Here is a 21603-nt window from a genome sequence, read left to right on the forward strand (position 1 = left end):
AAACAACACTACACTGACAATAAACAATCTCTGACAAAGACATGAGGGGAAACAGAGGGTTAAATACACAACAGGTAATGAATGGGATTGAAAACAGGTGTGTGGGAAGACAAGACAAAACCAATGGAAAATGAAAATGGATCAATGATGGCTAGAAGACCAGTGACGTCGAACGCCGAGCACCGCCCGAACAAGGAGAGGCAACGACTTCGGCAGAAGTCGTGACAATAGTCTTTGTATTTTCAGTAATAAAAGAAATGGCTTTATAAAAGCCCATGACATCTCCAGTGAAGATTACAGAGCCTTAGCAGGATTCAGGAGAGAGAAGCACTGTCATAAACCAAGGCCCATCCATTAGACAGAATGGCCTTATAAGACATAGACGAGGTCATGGGGTAACAGGACACACTAGTTCTTCTCCAGCAGTCATAATGGCTTCGTAAGGCTGTTGACATAATGACGTAACACTGTCACAACAGATCATAACAGTTTCCGACAACCAAATTGACTTATAACGGTCTGACAGGCTCAGTTGTTATTTATTCATTGGAGGAGACCTTTATTACAGTATCTATCAAAGTTTGATTGCATAGGTAGAAACTTGTTTATGATTGTCGAGGGCAAGGGTGAAATTGGGAGAAAAAAAGCTCTCGAGGAATTCACTACTGTGAAATCTCCAGGCATCCCCCCCCAAAACATTTTTTGTATTTCCCCTGAGATTTTCACTTTTGAAACCACATTCCCAGGTGTTCCTCCCCGATTCCTCCCCTCTCCTCCCTCGGATTGTGTTGTGGAAGAGGAGGGTTGTGTAGAGGTTTACTGGCCATTATCCCAGTGAAAATGTCAGCTCGTAATGTAGACAGACGCGGCGGGAATAAAACGTGGGCATACAGAGTGCAGCCAAGCTTGTCCTCTGGTTCCCAGGAACACCTGGAGAGAAGGCCTGCCCTCTGAGCCTCTCCACAGCTGCTGCTTTCACACTGAAATGAGAACTAATTAGGAAAGCGTGGAGCGGAAGTCAACCACCATATTGTGCTTTACGCCCTTTCCTCTCGTTTGTTTGTCTCCCTCACTTGGGCTCAACATCAAGTGGCTATTGCGCTCTTACGGGCTCGCACACAAACACCTGCATAAACACTTGCACATGCTTATTTGCTACACATTCAAACTCTCTCTCCGTCTCTCGCCTTCGCTCCTCACACTTCTCCCTTGCTGTATGTTTCCAGTCCCAGTCTCAGGCTTCCTCCCTCTGCCCTTATCTCTCTCTCTCTCTCTCTCTCTCTCTCTCTCTCGCTCTCTCGCTCTCTCGCTCTCATCTCACTTTCTCCCCTGCTCCCTACTTCCTCTCTACAGCTGACTAACCACAAACTTTGTAATTCCCTCGTGCCACCAACTTCTTTGCTCAACAGCTTGATGCTTGTGGGATGTTAGAAGCAGAAGGTGCACTGCTACATCTCAACACAAATGAGGGGCACCAACTTGCAACCTGTCATCCTACTCAATTCATGACAGAAGTGTGTGTTTGTATGTGCAAGCGTGTGTGTGTGTCCATCTTCACCTACTGTGTGTGTTTCTGTATGTGCATGTATTTGTGTGTGTGTGCGCGCATTTGCATGTGTGTGTTTGTATGTATTTGCGTGTGTATGTGTGAGTATACCCCCATGTACAGCTTGGGTGTGCCTATTGCTGGCACAACAAATCAAAGTGAGCCCAACTGTGGTGGTTGGGAAGACAACAAATGCATAAGTGAATGTGAGCAGTGTTCACAGAGAACTGTCAGAGCTCATTAGTGTAGTCTTTGGGCTGGAAAATGTCTGTCCGTAGGGATTCATTATAAACAACCTGCTCTAGCGACTCCTGCAATGCGCTGCTGTAACGAGAGGTCCATTTCCTCGTATTTCCTCACAGCTTCATCTTCCCTCCGTGGTTAAAATTGGGCAGGTGAAGTCTTTTTTTAGTTTTTAGTTTATTTCACCTTTATTTAACCAGGTAAGCTAGTTGAGAACAAGTTCTGAATTCTGAAGCCTTAGCTTTGTTCGTTAGTGTTCTTTTGGTTCCTCTAACTCTCTGTGGAGTTGATACTGGTGAATCTGGCATTAAACACTCAAGACCACATGATTTACATAGCATTAATAATAGATATTTATATACACCTCAATAGATTTTCTGGAAGCTTTGTAAGATATGTTTCTTGCAACCGTTTTGGTGGCTGCTGCGTCGTTGTGTTTTATGCAGTTGTCTCATCCTGAGGAAACTGCTATGCTGTTTTGTCTCTCTGTCTGGGATTCTTGTGTTGTGTCAGGTGGTTTTATCTCGTGTTATTGTTTGTCTTTCTTGCAGTGCTTCTGTTGTCTTGTCTGTGTTTTTGTGGTTGTCTTTTTTTTGCAGTGGTTGTGTTGTTTTGTGTGTGGTGATTTAACAGCTGCTGTGTGGCTTTGCTGTTGTGTTTTCGTTGTTTTGCCGTTTTGATCGTATTAATCTGTCTCTCCCTCTATCCCATAGGCCCGCACCCCCCGTGTGATCCGGCCCAACCCCAACCAGCCGGCTCTAGCCGACCAGGCCAGCAGAGTATCCTTTGCCTCGGCTGAGAGTCTGGAAACCATGTCTGAGGCCGAAGTTCCCCTCGGGTTCAACCGCATGAACCGCCTCCGCCAGAGCCTGCCCCTGGCGCGCTCATCCAGCCAGGCCAAGCTCCGCGCGCCAGGTCCGAACAACCATGGTCATATCAGGGTCATTTCACGGTCATATCAACCACAGTCGTAGCAACCATCTGTGCCATCTTTGTGGTTGCAGATTCGCTAGCTCTCAAGGGAGTTCTATTCATATCCACGAGAGGCATCGGGATCACATTCTCAATATTTGGCTAATTACAGATCTAAATGTGTACGTGATTCTATTTCGAATGAGTCACAGATTCATTTTGAAAAAGCGCCGGCGTACAGGTGAGATTAGTATCTCTGTCCTCTGTCCTGTGTGTAGAAGATCCGTCGTGTGTGAGTGTTGGCGTGAACAATCGGGTCCCAAATTATTGTCACCCTTGACAAAGATGAGCAAAATGTACTGCATAAAATAAAAGTCAGCTGTATATTTTGTATAAATATATTGTATGTATTGTATGCTCAGAAAAATTGGGGAATGATATTATTTGATACTGATAATTGCTCAGAGAGAGATATTTTGTTGAACAAGTAATATTGTTTTTTTCTCTAAAAGATACGGGTAAAAGTTATTGTCACCCCTCTTTTCACTACCTTTCAATACCTCACTTAGCGAGGATAATGGCCCTGAGACTTTATGACTTGATTGGAGAACACATTGGGAGGGATATTAGAACATTCATCCATACAGAATCTTTTCAGATCCTTGTTATCCTTCGCCTGCGCTTATGGACTACCCTCTTCAATTCAAACCACAGGTTTTCAATGTGATTCAATTCCAAAGTCTGGCAAAATGTTGATTTTGCGGTCAATTAGCCATTTATTTGTGGATTTTGATATGTGCTTGGGGTTATTGTCTTGCTGGAAGATCCACTTGCGGCAAAGTTTCAGCCTGGCAGAGGCAACCAGGTTTTTGTCTAAAATGTCCTTGTAATGCCATTGGCCTTAAGAAGGGCACCAGGACCAGTGGAAGCAAAATAGCCCCATAACATCAAAGAACCACCACCATATTTTACAGTAAATGTAGGTACAGTGCATTCGAAAAGTATTAAGACCCCTTCACCTTTTCCACATTTTGTTACGTTAATGCCTTATTCTAAATAGATTAAATCAATCTACAAACAATACCCAATAATAACAAAGCAAAAACTGTTTTTTTGAAATGTTTGCAGATTTATAAAAAGGTATAAAAAATAAATATCACATTTACATAAGTACTCTTTACTCAGTACTTTGTTCGCGCACCTTTGACAGTGATTACAGCCTCAAGTCTTCTTGGGTATGACGCTATAACCTTGGCACACCTCTATTTGGGGAGTTTCTCCCATTATTCTCTAGAGATCCTTTCAAACTCTTGTCAAGTTGGATGAGGAGTGTCGCTGCACAGCTATTTCCAGGTCTCTCCAGAGATGTTCGATCAGATTCAAGTCCGGGCTCTGGCTGAGCCACTCAAGGACATTGAGATTTGCCCCGAAGCCACTCCAGCGTTGTCTTGGCTGTGTGCTTAGGTTTGTTGTCTTGTTTGAAGGTGAACTTTTGCCCCAGTCTGAGGTACTGCACGCTCTGGAGCAGGTTTTCATCAAGGATCTCTCTGTACTTTGCTCCATTCATCTTTCCCTCGATCCTGACTAGTCTCTCCTGCTGAAAAACATTTCCACAGCATGATGCTGCAACCAAAATGCTTCACAATAGGGATTGTATTGACCAGGTGATGAACGGTGCCTGGTTTCCTCCAGACGTGACGCTTGGCATTCAGGCCAAGGAGTTCAATCTTGGTTATATCAGACCAGATAATCCTTTGGCAAACTTCAAGCGGGCTGTCATTTGCCTTTTTTTGATGACTGGCTTCTGTCTGCCACTCTACCATAAAGGCCTGATTGGTGGAGTGCTGCAGAGATGGATGTCTTTCTGGAAGGTTCTCCCATCTTCACAGAGGAACTGTGGACCTTTGTCAGAGTGACCATCGGGTTCTTGGTTAACTCCCTGACCAAGGCCCTTCTTCTCCGATTGCTCAGTTTGGCCAGCTCTAGGAAGAGTCTTGGTGGTTCCAAACTTCTTCCATGTAAGAATAATGGAGGCCACTGTGTTCTTGGGGACCTTCAATACTGCAGACATTTTTCTGTTCCTTGACACAATTCTGTCTCGGAGCTCTACGGACAATACCTTTGACCTCATGGCTTGGTTTTTGCTCTGACACGCGCTGTCAACTGTCGGACCTTATATGAACCGGCGTGTGCCTTTCCAAATCATGTCCAATCAATTGAATTTACCACAAGTGGACTCCAATCAAATTGTAGAAACATCTTAAGGACGATCAATGGAAACAGGATGTACCTGAGCTCCATTTTTTGTCTCATAGCAAAGGGTCTGAATACTTACCTGTATGTAAATAGGGTATATCTGTTCCTTACTAACATTTCTAAAAACCTGTTTTTGCTTTGTCATTATGGAGTATTGTGTGTGGATCGATGACGAAAAATATTAATTTAATCCATTTTAGAATGAGCTGTAATGTAACAAAATGTGGAAAAAGTGAAGGTGTCTGAATACTTTCCCAACGCACTGTTTGTGATTCTTTTCTGCATATGTATGTTTTTTTTCTACAGATAAGCACGTCCAAAGAGTTCTATTTTCATGTCATCCAACAAATGTAAACGCCTGGAGTTTGGTAAACGGCATTGGCACTTGGATTGAAAAGGGTGCTATGGTCAGATGACTGGAAAATACACAGTAGCTCTTTGGCCGTGCACGTGCCACGGGTTTTGCTTCGAAAGAAAGATGCATATGCAGAAAAGAACCAGCTGTGACAAATTCCTACTGTAAAATATGGTGGTGGATCTTTGATGTTATTGGGTTATTTTGCTGCCACTGGTCCTGGGGCCCTTGTTACGGTCAACGGCATCATGAACTTTACCAAGGACATCTTAGCCAAAAATGTTGGACCTGACTGTACAGCATGTGCATGTGTGTTTGTTGAGTCACTACAGTCAAATGACACTCCCCTCCCCTCTCCTCTCCTCCTGCCTCCCTTCATCCTCCCCCTTAGGCATTCTCTTCCTCCAGCTGGGGGAGGAGATGAGGAGGGTGCACCTGACCCACGAGCTGACCAGCCTGGAGACCCTGAGGGCCCTCATCGTCCACATGTTCCCCCAGAGGCTCACCATGGCAATGCTCAGGTGGCTTTATCACACTCTACTAGAATGTCTAGCTATAAAGGCCACATAACACTGTCATAACAATTTACTTTACAAAAAAATATCAATATTTCCAAGCTAATATCAGATTCATTAGCTGATAAGATGCAGATGATCCATGTGAATTGAAACAAAAACTTTTTTTTTTTTAAATGATGCAATTAAAATTGTAAACGAAAGGTAATGCGGAGGTCAAATGCTCAGGTGTCCATGCCCATGTTCAGGTGCCCCAGCACGGCCCTGCTCATCAAGGATGAGGCCCGTAACGTCTTCTATGAGCTGGAGGACCCACGAGACGTCCAGGACCGCTGTGTCATCAAGATCTACTGCAAGGAGCCTGTCTACGGCAGCTACCCCAGTCACCACAACCCACACCTGGCCAACGGAGACCTCCGGGTGAGAGTAGAATGGGGGTATTTGTGTCTGTCTGTCAGTCAGTCTCTCTGTCTCTCTGTCCTATCCATCTGTATGTGTGGGCGTTGCTCACCGTCAGGAGCGGTGGTCACTAAAAGCTCTCTACAGAATTGAGTACAAATACTGAGCCAAGTACTCCTTCGCCCTAAATACCATTATATTTGTAGTTACTCATGCTGCTCTGACATTGATAGGATGTTGTTTACAAATGGAAAAAAAGGATCGTCATTATGTAACCTACTGGAGCACAAATTAAACTCAGCCAGTCACTATTAAATGAGTCCGCATGAACAAGCAATATGCTAGTACAATAGTAGCACCACTGTTGCTGTTTTTGAATCCATGCCAACCTGTTTCCCTCCAAGGCAAAAAAAAGTCTGTTTGCTGACTGATAATGTTTTGTAATGTTGTACATACACAGCTGTTCTCAAATGGTGGGTCGGCTAGAGACACGGCTCTGTGTATTTAATGGGACACTACAAAGTGTGATTTGAGAACTGCAAGTTCCTCAGTGTCCACATCACTAAGAACCTATCATGATCCAAACACACCAACACAGTCGGGAAGAGGGTACGACAACGCCTCTTCAATCTCAGGAGGTTAAAAAGATTTGTCATGTGCCATCAGATCCTCAGAAAGTTCTACAGCTGCACCGTTGAGAGCATCTTGACTGGCTGCATCACCGCTTGGTATGGCAACTGCTCGGCATCCGATCTCAAGTCGCTAGACAGGGTGGTGAGTACGGCCCAGTACATCACTGGGGCTGAACTCCCCGTCATCCAGGACCTCAATACCAGGCGGTGTCAGAGGAAGGCCATAAAAATGTTCAAAGACTCCAGCCGCCCAAGTCATAGACAGTTCTCTCTGCTACTGGATGGCAAGCGATACCGGAGCACCAAGTCTGTGACCAAAAGGCACCTGAACAGCTTCTACTAAGACTGCTGAACATTTAATTAAATGGATACCCGGACAATTTACTTTGACCCCCTTTACTGTTTCTTTATCTTAATTGTTTTGTGCTGACTCCCTTGCACTGGCTCTATGCACACTCACTAGACTCTACCCACACAACCAGCTCGAACCACTGCACATTGACTAGGTACTGGTGCTCCTTGTAAATTGCCTCGTTATTGTTTATATTGTGTCACTATTTCCTTTTTTACTCAGCAAAAGTACTATTATTTGTCTTACTTTTTAACTGCACTGTTGGGAATGGGATTATTAGTAAGCATTTCAGTGTAAAGTTTACACCTGTTGTATTCGGTGCACGTGACCAACAACATTGGATTTGCTTTAGGTTTTGGTGGACGACAACCCAAATACAGTACATTGGGAAACGTTGGCATACACAGTATAGAACTGGCATTGTGTCACTCTGGACAGAGAGGAAAAGAAGGAGAAAATAAGACGATAGAAAGTGAGAATATGAGAGGGGGGAAGAGAGGGGAGAGAAAGAGAGCGATTTTCCCACTTCTGCCACTTCCACTCATGTCAATCAACCACCCTAGGGGGCCCGTGTGCATGTGCATCTGTGTAGTGTGTGTGTTTGTGTCTGTGTGTTTGTGTCTGTGTGTCTGTGTTTGTGTGTCTGTTTGTGTGTCTGTTTGTGTGTCTGTGTGTCTGTCTGTGTGTGTGTGTGTCTGTTTGTGTGTCTGTTTGTGTGTTTGTGTGTCTGTTTGTGTGTCTGTGTGTCTGTCTGTGTGTGTGTGTGTGAATTTCAGCTGCCCTGTGTGTTTTGGAGGTCAACTATCCCATCTCCCCCGAGCTTTACATTGCAACCACCCTAACACACAATACAGCTCACCACAACTCAGCTCTGAATTTTCCCTCCACTCAGCTCTGAATTCTCCCTTGCGTTTCATGGCTTTATTAAGCGACTTGGTTTACCTTGGGTTTTATGTGCTGGAGGATAGGAGGAATCTGAGAGATAGGAGCTGAGGTACAGAGGTGAGTAAAGGGGACATTAGACAGCCGAGCAGAGATTACTATCTGATTCCAGACCGTAAACCATGACTGGGACCACCGAGTAGCACTGCACTGAGACAGGGAGGATGGAAGGACAGACAAATGGATGGACTGGCATGTTGGTTATGAGGTGACAGGCTAGAGTAGTGGGAGGAGATACAGCGATCTATGACGGATATTCTGTATGACAGTGGGGCTTGGGGATCTAGTGTGAGATGTGGTGGTGGTCAGCCCCTGCCTAGTCGTTCACGTCTAGTGGGATTATTTTCCTGTAGATATAGAGGCAGTTGCTAAGATACAGGACGGAGATGGTGGAGATGAAGGCGCTCCAGTCATTACTCCAGTGTGTGTGTAGAATCCATTAGGGTTGTATTGTCAGGGAGGTTATTATACAGCATGTATATACACTCAGTCACCAGTTTATTAGGTATACCCATCTAGTACCAAGTCAGACACCCCTTTGCCTCCAGAACAGCCATAATTCTTCGGGAATGGAACCGTTTCTCAAATGGTATCAAGTTACCTAATGTGTGCCATGAAAACATTTCCCACACCAATACACAACAGCCTGTACCATTGACATCAGGCATAATGGGGCCATGGACTCATACTGCTTACGCCAAATCCTGACTCTGCCGTCAGCGTGACGCCACAGGAACCGGGATTCATCGGATCAGGCAATGTTTTTCTACTCCTCAATTGTCCAGTGTTGGTGATTGCGTGCCCACTGGAGCCGCTTCTTCTTGTTTTTAGCTGATAGTAGTGGAACCTGGCGTGGTTGTCTGCTGCAATAGCCCATCCATGACAAGGACCGACGAGTTTGGCATTCTGAGATGCATTTCTGCACACCATTGTTGTACTGCATCGTTATTTGCCTGTTTGTGGCCCGCCTGCTAGCTTGCACGATTCTTGCCGTTCTCCTTCGAGCCCTCAATGAGCCGTTTTCGCCCACAGGACAGCCGCTGACTGGATGTTTTTCGTTTGTCACGTCATTCTCGATAAACCCTAGACAATGCCATGCATGAAAAGCCCAGGAGGCCGGTCTTTGATGTGCAATCTTTAAATCACCTGTAATATTGTGTAGTATCTGCTCTATTGTACTCCATTCTCTTGTACCTTAACCTGTTCTATTCTATTCTACATCACTCTGTTCTGCTTCTGCTCTAACCTCTTATTTTACACTCTATTCTGTCGTGAATGTTGCTGTTTATTTCTATCATTCCTTTCTTCCTCTGGTGACAGAGGGATATGGTGTACACGCCCCAGCAGGATTCCCCGCCCAACCGTCGCCTCAGCAACGCCCCTGCCTCCTCCGCCTCTGCCCCCTCCGGCTCGCCGTCCCGCATCCGTCTCCTCTACAGTGGGGGCCGCCCATCCTCTTACGCTGGGCAACCTCACCCCCAGCATCATCCCCAAACCCACTCCCTCCCCCACCCCCACCACTCCTCGCCAGGTGGCCAGAGTGCGGCCCACCACCAGCATCACCCCCAGCAGCTCCACCACCAGCCCCAGCTACAGCACCACGCCCAGGCAGGTTTCTCCCCCAGTGCCATACTGGAGCGTAGGGATGTTAAGCCCGATGAGGAGGTCCACGGCACTGGCTCCAGGAGCATAGTGCTCCTGCGGGGCGATGCAGGGGGGATCTATGCCGACCCCTATTCCCTGGGGCAGGAAGGAGGCCGCCTCAGCCTGGCGGGCCCCCACTCATCTCTACCCCCGAGAGGGGACGCCTACGGCTCTCTCTACCGGCGCGGAGGAGGCGGAGGGGCCGGAGGAGGGCTGGGACCCGGCTCCGTGCGCTCCCTCACTTCCTACTCGGCGGCGGCTCTGCAAGGAGAGCTGATGGACAGCGGTGTCCTCTACAGGCCTGGAGGCCCACTGTATAATGATGCAGCCTACGCCGCGTCCATGTTGGCCATGGGCTTCCGGGTGCCACCCCCTTCATCTCCGCAGAAAATCCCCGACATGAAGGACTCGTATTCAGGCACCATGCCCGGCCGGGGCTCACCTGCGAGGCAGACCCTGCGGAGGGACTCAGTATCCTCCTCCGTGTTCGGGGAGAGTCCCAAAGCTAGGGGTCAGGGGTCAGGGTTGGGGTCTGATCAACTGTGCTTAATGGCTGGACCTGGAGGGGAGAGCGGTGGTTTCAGTTCAGCAGCAGGTTTCAGTTCACCTCTACCAGGCAATGAGACAGAGACCAGGTAAGAGTGCCAGTGTGTGTGTGTCTGGTGTGTGTGGTGTGTGCATGTACGTTTTATGTGTCTGTGATGGGTATTTTGTGTGTATCTAAACTGACTCATACCCTATGTTTGTCATCGCAAAGGGGGCGCATGGAGGCCATGGAGAAACAGATAGCCAGTCTGACTGGTCTACTGCAGACTGTTCTGACCAGGGGACCAGAGGCCGAGAGCCCGTGAGACACACACGCAAGCATGCACACATGAACACACACAGGCACACATGTAACGGTGGGGGACAGTGGAGGAAGCTAAACTGTTAGCAGCACACTGACGTCCGTTTCACGGGTGCCGTGACCTGGATTGGCAGTTGGGCTCAGCTCAACAGGCCGGGTCTCGCTTGCTGCCTAGCGAGTTTAGAAGGGGTGAGTGTAACGCAGTTAAGAACGTTCCCGTAAGCTCACTCCACAGCTAGATGGAATGTCCCCGATGGAGGAATCAAATTAGATCGTTTTCAACCGCTCAAACGGTTGGTACGTTGGCAAGGAGGACTGTTGTGCGTTGCGAAGGATCAATGTTTAAAGCCCGGTATGGGGACACAGACAGTGGAGGAAGATATACTGTTAGCATCACACTGACGTCCATTGCGAGCTCACACACACACACACACACACACGCACGCACGCACGCACGCACACACACACACACACACACACACACACACACACACACACACACACACAAACACACACACTCAGTACATACAGTACACACGGAGTGGGGACCTGAAGTTATTTTGTCTTTCCCAGGGACAAGATTGAGACGGCCAATGACTGCTCTGAGACAGACAGTAAGTATCAATCAGGGATACCTGAAAACAAATATACATTGACTTTTCACTGTGTCCCATTAACTTGGCAATATAAAGAGTAAGGGTTAGGGTTTCAGAGCATTGCAGTATAAAGAGTAAGGGTTAGGGTTGCAGAGCATTGCAGTATAAAGAGTAAGAGTTAGGGTTGCAGAGCATTGCAGTATAAAGAGTAAGAGTTAGGGTTACAGAGCATTGCAGTATAAAGAGTAAGAGTTAGGGTTGCAGAGCATTGCAACATAAAGAGTAAGGGTTGGGGTTGCAGAGCATTGCAGTATAAAGAGTAAGAGTTAGGGTTACAGAGCATTGCAGTATAAAGAGTAAAGGTTAGGGTTGCAGAGCATTGCAGTATAAAGAGTAAGGGTTAGGGTTGCAGAGCATTGCAGTATAAAGAGTAAGAGTTAGGGTTGCAGAGCATTGCAGTATAAAGAGTAAGAGTTAGGGTTGCAGAGCATTGCAGTATAAAGAGTAAAGGTTAGGGTTGCAGAGCATTGCAGTATAAAGAGTAAGGGTTAGGGTTGCAGAGCATTGCAGTATAAAGAGTAAGAGTTAGGGTTACAGAGCATTGCAGTATAAAGAGTAAGAGTTAGGGTTGCAGAGCATTGCAACATAAAGAGTAAGGGTTGGGGTTGCAGAGCATTGCAGTATAAAGAGTAAGAGTTAGGGTTACAGAGCATTGCAGTATAAAGAGTAAAGGTTAGGGTTGCAGAGCATTGCAGTATAAAGAGTAAGGGTTAGGGTTGCAGAGCATTGCAGTATAAAGAGTAAGAGTTAGGGTTACAGAGCATTGCAGTATAAAGAGTAAGAGTTAGGGTTGCAGAGCATTGCAACATAAAGAGTAAGGGTTGGGGTTGCAGAGCATTGCAGTATAAAGAGTAAGAGTTAGGGTTGCAGAGCATTACAATATAAAGAGTAAGGGTTAGGGTTGCAGAGCATTGCAATATAAAGAGTAAGGGTTAGGGTTGCAGAGCATTGCAGTATAAAGAGTAAGGGTTAGGGTTGCAGAGCATTGCAACATAAAGAGTAAGGGTTGGGGTTGCAGAGCATTGCAATATAAAGAGTAAGGGTTGGGGTTCCAGAGCATTGCAATATAAATAGTAAGGGTTAGGGTTGCAGAGCATTGCAGTATAAAGAGTAAGAGTTAGGGTTGCAGAGCATTGCAATATAAAGAGTAAGGGTTAGGGTTGCAGAGCATTGCAGTATAAAGAGTAAGGGTTGGGGTTGCAGAGCATTGCAACATAAAGAGTAAGGGTTGGGGTTGCAGAGCATTGCAATATAAAGAGTAAGGGTTAGGGTTGTAGAGCATTGCAGTATAAAGAGTAAGGGTTAGGGTTGCAGAGCATTGCAATATAAATAACATGATCCATTGCGTAGAATTGTAAATGTTCTGTTGCTGAGCTGCTTACCGTATGTGTATTGCTCACGTGTGACCAATGTGCACGAAGAACCATCAAGTGTGTGTTTGCTTATGCTAGTAATGGGTGCCATGCTTCTTGTGCCTTATTTTAGCTGGACGGTTAAAAAACAAGAAAGGTATCATCTTGTCCGAAGTCGTCATCCTCTTTCCCCTGTGTGTCTCAATGACAGACTGCTTCCCTTATAGTTGGTGTCTCTCGTTTGATGCACTTTTGAGTTTTTGTGAGGATTCTGTTTTTGATTCTCTTGTTCTTTTTGTCTGCGTTCAGTGTCTGGATTCAGGACTGGGCTCAGAATAATTTTTCCCAATCCCTACTGTTCATGCTGGAATGTTATTTCGCTTGTCTTGTTATCATCGGTAATGGTATGGTTAGGTTACTTTGTGTGCATATTTGGTTCTTTGGGTAGATCAAGATGTATTTCTACTCCTGATTACCATTCACACAGACCTACAAAAACAATGGTTAATTGCAGGAAGTCGTCTGTGTGAAAGGGGATTTTGTGCTGTCAGATGAAAATAGGCCATTCACCTCTCTATCTACGCCCATTCCAGACAGGTGTTAGAAGGTCAGCTATTAGTTAGACAATGAACCTAGAAATACACAGTAACTGTCACATGCCCTCCCCCTAAAACAAGGTGTTCTTCTACAAGGAGTTGTGCCAAGCTCCAATTTCTCTGTCTCCCAGTAGAGGTTAGAAATCTTCCAGGAAGTCAGTTGAACAGTACACTGCAAGCACGTCTGCTCCTCCGTTCAAATTGTAACGTGCTCTGAAAGAATACTTCACCTAAATTACAAAAACCCATTTTACGTTTCTCTGCCCGGAAAGTTATCAATGCTAATGGACTATTTTCAAAGCAATTCAATTATTTTCCGTGTCAAGCAACAAAGTGATTTTTTTTAGTTTGGCTGAACTCTAAGTTTGTGAGTGACTTAGTCTTACCAAACCAGTCCCTTTATTTTGTTATGCATGAGAAAATGTGCCTGAGAAATTGCCATATAGCAAAGCTATTTGTTCATTGTCATTTCAATGGACCATTGTGTCATTTTCAACCCCAAGCATCAAAGACTTGCTCGCTCGGGCTTGTTGTCGATGCTCTGTTGTTGCCCCTGGAATTTAAGTGTATGTAAAGAAATACAGCTTCGGATATGGCTCTGTGTGTCCTAAAAACTTTCCCCATTCTGTCAATCACCATTACACCTGTGAATAATCCTGTAGTCCCTCCCCACTTTATGATGGATGATATAATTGGCTACAGTGACAGTAGAATGCACCGTCATGAGACCCTAATCCCACTTTCTGATTGGCCAGCCCTGACACCGTCGGCTCCATTGGCCCTGATGCCGCCACCACTAATAGGGTCCTCCCAGCCACTGACGGTGTCGCGGCTGCAGATGCAGATCCACCTGCATGGCCTGCAGCAGAACACCAGCGAGCTGCGCAAACAACTGTCCCAGCTGCGCAACATCCAGGTGAGCACCAGAGAACAGTGTGGCCGTGTACACACACACACACACACACACACACACACACACACACACACACACACACACACACACACACACACACACACACACACACACACACACACACACACACGCACACAGACACACACACATTTCTCAAGGCAATGTTTGTTTTTACATGTGTTTATGTATCAATCACTTCTCTTGCTCGTATCACTGCTCTTTACGTATCGGCCTCAAGGCCTTCGTCAGAGCTTTGTGTGTGCAGACTGGACTTTGTGCTTGTTTTGACTTAGGCTTGTTTGATGTATTGTCTAAGTGCGTGTATGTCCCAACGACATGTATTTGGGTCTGTCGACGTCTCCCCTCCCAGTTGGAGAACCAGGACTCAGTACAGTCCCTGCTGAGGCAGACCGAGTCGGAGCTGAGCCTTATGATGCTGGAAGCCATGCGGACCCAGGAGGACCCTTTGCAGAGGCAGCGCCTCCTAGTGGAGGAGGAGAGACTCAAGTACCTCAACCAGGAAGAGCTGCTCATCCAGCAACTGCAGTGAGTTTAGCCTTTAATTCAGGGTCTCTAACTCAAGATAGGGTCAGTGTGAATGAAGAAAGAGTGCAAACTGCTCAGATCAAAAAAAAGATGAAGGTGTGTTTGAGCTGGAACTGTGCAGTGCCTGCATACTTGTTGGCCTTGCTATACTGATGTCATTTTTTTGGTGCCCACAGTGATCTGGAGAAGTCAGTAGAGGAACTGCAGAGGAACTCGTCAGTCAACCACGGCCTGGTGACTGAGCAGGAAGTGGAGCAGAAGAGTATGGAGCTAAGGTCTTTGGGAGAGACCCTCACAGAGCTCAAGCGTAAGCATACAGTACCAGTCAAAAAATTTGATACATACTCATTCCAATGCTATATATTCATATACAGTACCAGTTTGGACACATTCTCATTCCAGGGTTTTTCTTAATTTGTACTATTTTCTACACTGTAGAATAATAGTGAAGACATCAAAACTATGAAATAAAACATATGGAATCATGTAGTAACCACAAAAGTGTTAAACAAATAAAAACATATTTTGTATTTGAGATTCTTCAAAGTGGCCACCCTTTGCATTGATGACAGCTTTGCACACTCTTGGCATTCTCTCAACCAGGTTTATGAGGTAGTCACCTGGAATGCATTTCAATTAAAAGGAGTGGCTTCTTAAAAGTTCATTTGTGAAATTTCTTTCTTTATGCATTTAAAGCAATCAGTTGTGTTGTGACAAGGTAGGGGGGGGGGGGGGGGGGGTATACAGAAGATAGCACTATTTGGTTAAAGACCAAGTCCATATTATGGCAAGGACAGCTCAAATAAGCAAAGAGAACCGACAGTCCATCATTACTTCAGCACATGAAGGTCAGTCAATCTGGAACATGTCAAGAACTTTGAAAGTTTCTTCAAGTGCAGTCGCAAAAACCATCAAGAGCTATGATGAGACTAGCTCTCACGAGGACCGCCACAAAAAAGGTAGACCCAGAGTTAATTAGAGTTACTAGCCTCAGAAATTGCAGCCCAAATAAATGCTTCGCAGAGTTCAAGTAACAGACACATCTCAACATGAACTGTTCAGAGGAGAATGCATGAATCAGGCCTTCATGGTTAAATTGCTGCAAAGAAACCACTACAAAAGGACACCAATAAGAAGAGACTTGCTTGGGCCAAGAAACACGAGCAATGGACATTTGATCGGTGGAAATAGTCCAAATTTGAGATTTTTGGTTCCAACCGCCGTGTCTTTATGAGACGCAGAGTAGGTGAACGGATGATCGCCACGTGTGGTTCCCACCGTGAAGCATGAAGGAGGAGGTGTGATGGTGACACTATCTGTGATTTATTTAGAATTCAAGGCACACTTAACCAGCATGGCTATCACAGCATTCTGCAGCGATACGCCATCCCATCTGGTTTGCACTTAGCGGGACTATCATTGGTTTTTCAACAGGACAATGACCCAACACACGTCCAGGCTGTGTAAGGGCTATTTGACCAAAAAGGATAGTGATGGAGTGCTGCATCAGATGACCTGGCCTCCACAATCACCCGACCTCAACCCAATTGAGATGGTTCAGGAGGAGTTGGAATGCAGAGTGAAGGAAAAGCAGACAACAAGTGCATACTCAGCATATGTGGGAACTCCTTCAAGACGGTTGGAAAAGCATTCCTCACGAAGCTGGTTGATAGAATGCCAAGATTGTGCAAAGCTGTCATCAAGGCAAAGGGTGGCTACTTTGAAGAACCTCAAATATGAATTATGTTTTGATTTGTTTAGCACTTTTTTGGTTACTACATGATGCCCATGTGTTATTTCATAGGTTTGATGTCTTCACTATTATTCTACAATAATAAAGAAAAACGCTTGAATGAGTAGGTGTGTCAAAACTTTTGTCTGGTACTGTAGTATATGTACTGTAGTATATGGGTACTGTAGTATATGTACTGTAGTATATGTACTGTAGTATATGTGGGATAACGATACAGGAAGATGCAACATTGAGGCAATTAGCTGTGTGAAAGCCTGCTACGTTTGGATGGAATAAAATTGACCCCTCGTGTAATTACCTTTCTAGATAATTGCAATCTGTCACATCGTGTCAATGGTGTCAGGGATTAGGCAGGTGAACGTCCATAATAGGAGTGTCTGATTAAGAAAGATGTGCTCGCACATGCAGATGTTCACGTGTAGCATCATAGCTAAAAACCAAACAGTTAGAACGAGATGCTTGACAACTGATTTTTGTTGTGCACCCCGAAATCATTTCCCCCACGTGGTAGCTGAACCACAGGGGACAGAGAGTACAGCGAGTCCCGGCAGAGAGCATGACAGGAGACACAAAGACGCTGCATGACTGTTTTACAAACAAGCTTGGATATATCCTCCTTCCCTCTCTCCTTCCCTCGCTCCTTCCCTCTCTCGTTGATTTAATTACGCTTATTTCTCCCTCCCTCCCTCCCTCCCCTCCCTCCCTCCAGACCAGTTCCCCAGTCTGCAGAGTAAGATGCGCGTGGTGTTGAGGGTGGAAGTGGAGGCTGTGAAGTTCCTGAAGGAGGAGCCACACAGACTGGACGCACTGCTGAAACGCTGTAACACCATGACCGACACACTGACCACCCTACGCAGGTATGATTTAACACAACACAACCCAATATACGCCATATACACCTTGTTGTTACGTTGTTGTTCAATTGTTATAACCGGTTGTTACGAGGGACCCATTCAGCTGGTGACTTGTTTTTCAAGATAAGTAAAACATTATACTCTTTCAAAACAACGAGAAAGCATGTTCATATAAAAATATTTTTGGAGCAGATTAAAAATGTTTTTTTTTTTTGACTGATCCCGGAAACCTGGTCACCAGAATAGATGCAATAGGGCCCTGATACTGCTGTGTGTTGTTAGTGTATTGTATGCCACCTGTATGTACAGAAAAGTGACAGAGGGCCTGTGGCAAGGCCAGAATGACATCTCCAGCCAGTCAGTCAAGCGAACGGAGCACACAGGAAAGAGTTTGGACCTCGACATACTGACCAGTCCACCGCTCAGCCTCAATGACCTGGGTGGCAGTGCCAGCCTTGCCAACTGGATGCCCGTATCAGGCAGTGACCCAGATGCTTCGGTAACTGAGCAGGACCCCCACCCTACGGCCAGCTACAGAAGCCGGGTCCTGGACGAGCTGCCGAGCCGCCGCGGTGCTGGCAAATCAGTGTCTGCGGAGGTCAGACTGGTACGGAAAACCGCTCCTGTATTTTTACATTCTATACAATCCCCCTCACAATGCTAAATGTACATTTTTACTGGGGAATCAATCGGTACATTTACCAGTGTGACAATTTCCCTGGAAATGTATAGATGTTCTGATTTGACAAATTTTCCCTATCATGTACAGTATATCCGTGTACATTTCTGCAATATATTTCCAATATACAGTATTTGGGTTGACAAATACAGTGGGGCAAAAAAGTATTTAGTCAGCCACCAATTGTGCAAGTTCTCCCACTTAAAAAGATGAGAGAGGCCTGTAATTTTCATCATAGGTACACTTCAACTATGACAGACAAAATGAGAAGAAAAAAAAATCCAGAAAATCACATTGTAGGATTTTTAATGAATTTACTTGCAAATTATGGTGGAAAATAAGTATTTGGTCACCTACAAACAAGTAAGATTTCTGGCTCTCACAGACCTGTAACTTCTTCTTTAAGAGGCTCCTCTGTCCTCCACTCGTTACCTGTATTAATGGCACCTGATTTCTGGCTCTCACAGACCTGTAACTTCTTCTTTAAGAGGCTCCTCTGTCCTCCACTCGTTACCTGTATTAATGGCACCTGTTTGAACTTGTTATCAGTATAAAAGATACCTGTCCACAACCTCAAACAGTCACACTCCAAACTCCACTATGGCCAAGACCAAAGAGCTATCAAAGGACACCAGAAACAAAATTGTAGACCTGCACCAGGCTGGGAAGACTGAGACCTGCACCAGGCTGGGAAGACTGAATCTGCAATAGGTAAGCAGCTTGGTTTGAAGAAATCAACTGTGGGAGCAATTATTAGGAAATGGAAGACATACAAGACCATTGATAATCTCCCTCGATCTGGGGCTCCACGCAAGATCTCACCCCGTGGGGTCAAAATTATCACAAGAACGATGAGCAAAAATGCCAGAACCACACGGGGGGACCTAGTGAATGACCTGCAGAGAGCTGGGACCAAAGTAACAAAGCCTACCATCAGTAACACACTACGCCTGCAGGGACTCAAATCCTGCAGTGCCAGACGTGTCCCCCTGCTTAAGCCAGTACATGTCCAGACCCGTCTGAAGTTTGCTAGAGAGCATTTGGATGATCAAGAAGAAGATTGGGAGAATGTCATATGGTCAGATGAAACCAAAATATAACTTTTTGGTAAAAACTCAACTCATCGTGTTTGGAGGACAAAGAATGCTGAGTTGCATCCAAAGAACACCATACCTACTGTGAAGCATGGGGGTGGAAATATCATGCTTTGGAGCTGTTTTTCTGCAAAGGGACCAGGACGACTGATCCGTGTAGAGGAAAGAATGAATGGGGCCATGTATCGTGAGATTTTGAGTGAAAACCTCCTTCCATCAGCAAGGGCATTGTAGATGAAACGTGGCTGGGTCTTTCAGCATGACAATGATCCCAAACACACCGCCCGGGCAACGAAGGAGTGGCTTCGTAAGAAGCATTTCAAGGTCCTGGAGTGGCCTAGCCAGTGTCCAGATCTCAACCCCATAAAAAATCTTTGGAGGGAGTTGAAAGTCCGTGTTGCCCAGCAACAGCCCCAAAACATCACTGCTCTAGAGGAGATCTGCATAGAGGAATGGGCCAAAATACCAGCAACAGTGTGTGAAAATCTTGTGAAGACTTACAGAAAATGTTTGACCTCTGTCATTGCCAACAAAGGGTATATAACAAAGTATTGAGATAAACTTTTGTTATTGACCAAATACTTATTTTCCACCATAATTTGCAAATAAATTCATTAAAAATCTTCATTTTTTTCTCATTTTGTCTGTCATAGTTGAAGTGTACCTATGATGAAAATTACAGACCTCTCTCATCTTTTTAAGTGGGAGAACTTGCACAATTGGTGGCTGACTAAATACTTTTTTGCCCCACTCTATATGTGTTTGTATAGGCTGCGGAGCGGGACTGGGAGGAGAAGCGAGCTAGTCTGACCCAGTTTAGTGCCCAGGACATCAACCGTCTGCTGGAGGAGACCCAGGCTGAGCTGATGAAGGCCATCCCAGACCTAGACTTTGCTGCTAGGCAGATCAACAAGCCTGCTGTGCCCCCCAAACCCCACCCCAAACCTCAGTTTACCACCCCCATCACTACCTCCACCACCACCTCCACCACCACCTCCACCACCACTAGCACAAACACCACTACCAGTACTGAGCACCAGCCCAACATGGTGCAGATCACTGCCCAGAAGCTGGAGGGGGGCTCACGTTGCGGATCTGGTGAGACTGAATACGACATGCACATTATATTATTTGTGTTTTAGTTATGACTGAGCTGCCCAATAAATATATATTATTGTGTGTTTAGCAGAGCTGACTGTTACCAGGTATCGCACTGAGAAACCCTCTAAGTCTCCGCCTCCACCCCCTCCTCGCCGCAGCTTCCCATCAGCCCATGGGCTCACCACCAACAGCACTGGAGAAGTGATCGTCACCACCAAGAAGGTACAGTAAGAGAGAGATGGCTGAGCAAGAAATAACTGCAAAGCACAAAAGTATACATGAATGTTTTTGAAGATACTTTGAGATAGGCTATTTGGATGCATGGATGTTCTAAAGACCTGTCACACACTGTAGACATGTTGCCAACCCTGTTTTGCTTTTGTAAGAAGCTGGAGCCAGAAGACGGAGAGGCTCCGAAGACTCTGGTCAAGCTGAGAAGGACACCGTCTGACACCCCCCGCCCCACCTCCACTCCCCCCGTCATCGCCGCCTCAGCGATTAAAGATGAGGACGACGAAGAGAGGATCATTGCTGAACTAGAGGTAGGCGTCCTTTTTGTTCCCTGATGTAATTTACAGCGTGTTACACTGGTGCTAAATTGTATACCTCGAGTAGCTGCATACAAAGTGTATAACAATGTGACATGCGGTGTGTATTTTGTCCGTTGCAGTCGATGTTCGGTGTGCCTTAGCAATGTGATAACGTTGTCTCTGCGACCCTTTCCCCACACGACACCACTCACCATCCGCCAAACACCACTTGACAGATATTTCAGCGAACCACTGTCAAAGTGTCCCCTCCCCACTCACTGCCCAGCACGCTACCGAGGCCTACCCCTGCAGCCCGTACTCTTCCTTGCGCCTCAGGCTTCCTGGGAAGAAAGGTAAACCTTAAGCCCCCCCCCACCCCCAAAATGCCCACTTTTTTTTGCAGTGCCTGCGGCCCTACTGTCTCCTGTCCTCTTCCCCTTGCTTCAGTCACTGCTGTTCCACTGCACTTGTTTCTTAGAGGGCCACTAACCTGCCTGTTGATCCTTCCGTCACCTCTAATTCTGCCTGATGCAGAAGTTCTCTGGGCTGAAAACACGACATAGTGCTTATCTTTGACGGATTCGACTACCAAACATATACTGACTAATTCCATTCAATCTAACTCCCCTGTCTCACTTTGCTAACGACTATCCCCCCCCCCCCTGCTAGTTCCCCTGACTGCATTCTACATTCTGATCTGCATTCAGTATTCTAACTAAGCTGTGCTCTAATTCTCTAACAAACTAACTAGTACGAGGACTGACAGTCCTACACTTCTGGCATGCATATTGGAATTACATGTAGACTGCATGGAGTGTGTTAAGGTGGAATAACATATTTCAATTCAAGGTTTGCTGACAGACTAAGGCAAATGTCAGAACTCTCT

General features: G+C 45.8%; 1 protein-coding gene across 8 annotated transcripts in view; it reads left to right on the forward strand.

Moving 5' to 3' along the window:
* LOC110498756 (SRC kinase signaling inhibitor 1) overlaps positions 1 to 21603 on the forward strand; it is a 62391-nt gene that overhangs the window by 32308 nt on the left and 8480 nt on the right. For 2 of the 8 annotated variants that reach the window (XM_090212583.1, XM_090212584.1), the window contains exons 4-18: positions 2503 to 2704; positions 5704 to 5833; positions 6076 to 6247; positions 9473 to 10431; positions 10554 to 10643; positions 11217 to 11257; positions 12785 to 12808; positions 14003 to 14163; positions 14531 to 14706; positions 14883 to 15013; positions 17169 to 17316; positions 17623 to 17920; positions 19857 to 20184; positions 20273 to 20409; positions 20574 to 20729. In XM_090212583.1, the coding sequence (XP_090068709.1) occupies positions 2503 to 2704; positions 5704 to 5833; positions 6076 to 6247; positions 9473 to 10431; positions 10554 to 10643; positions 11217 to 11257; positions 12785 to 12808; positions 14003 to 14163; positions 14531 to 14706; positions 14883 to 15013; positions 17169 to 17316; positions 17623 to 17920; positions 19857 to 20184; positions 20273 to 20409; positions 20574 to 20729 (3153 nt within the window). Of the gene's footprint in view, positions 1 to 2502; positions 2705 to 5703; positions 5834 to 6075; positions 6248 to 9472; positions 10432 to 10553; positions 10644 to 11216; positions 11258 to 12784; positions 12809 to 14002; positions 14164 to 14530; positions 14707 to 14882; positions 15014 to 17168; positions 17317 to 17595; positions 17921 to 19856; positions 20185 to 20272; positions 20410 to 20573; positions 20730 to 20953; positions 21071 to 21603 lie in introns of all 8 variants that reach the window. The other 6 variants (XM_090212588.1, XM_090212581.1, XM_090212582.1 and 3 more) reach the window with 6 other exon arrangements.

Source organism: Oncorhynchus mykiss, chromosome 20, assembly GCF_057628025.1.
Source record: "Oncorhynchus mykiss isolate SJ-2025 chromosome 20, ASM5762802v1, whole genome shotgun sequence".
In the NCBI taxonomy this organism is placed as follows: domain Eukaryota; kingdom Metazoa; phylum Chordata; class Actinopteri; order Salmoniformes; family Salmonidae; genus Oncorhynchus; species Oncorhynchus mykiss.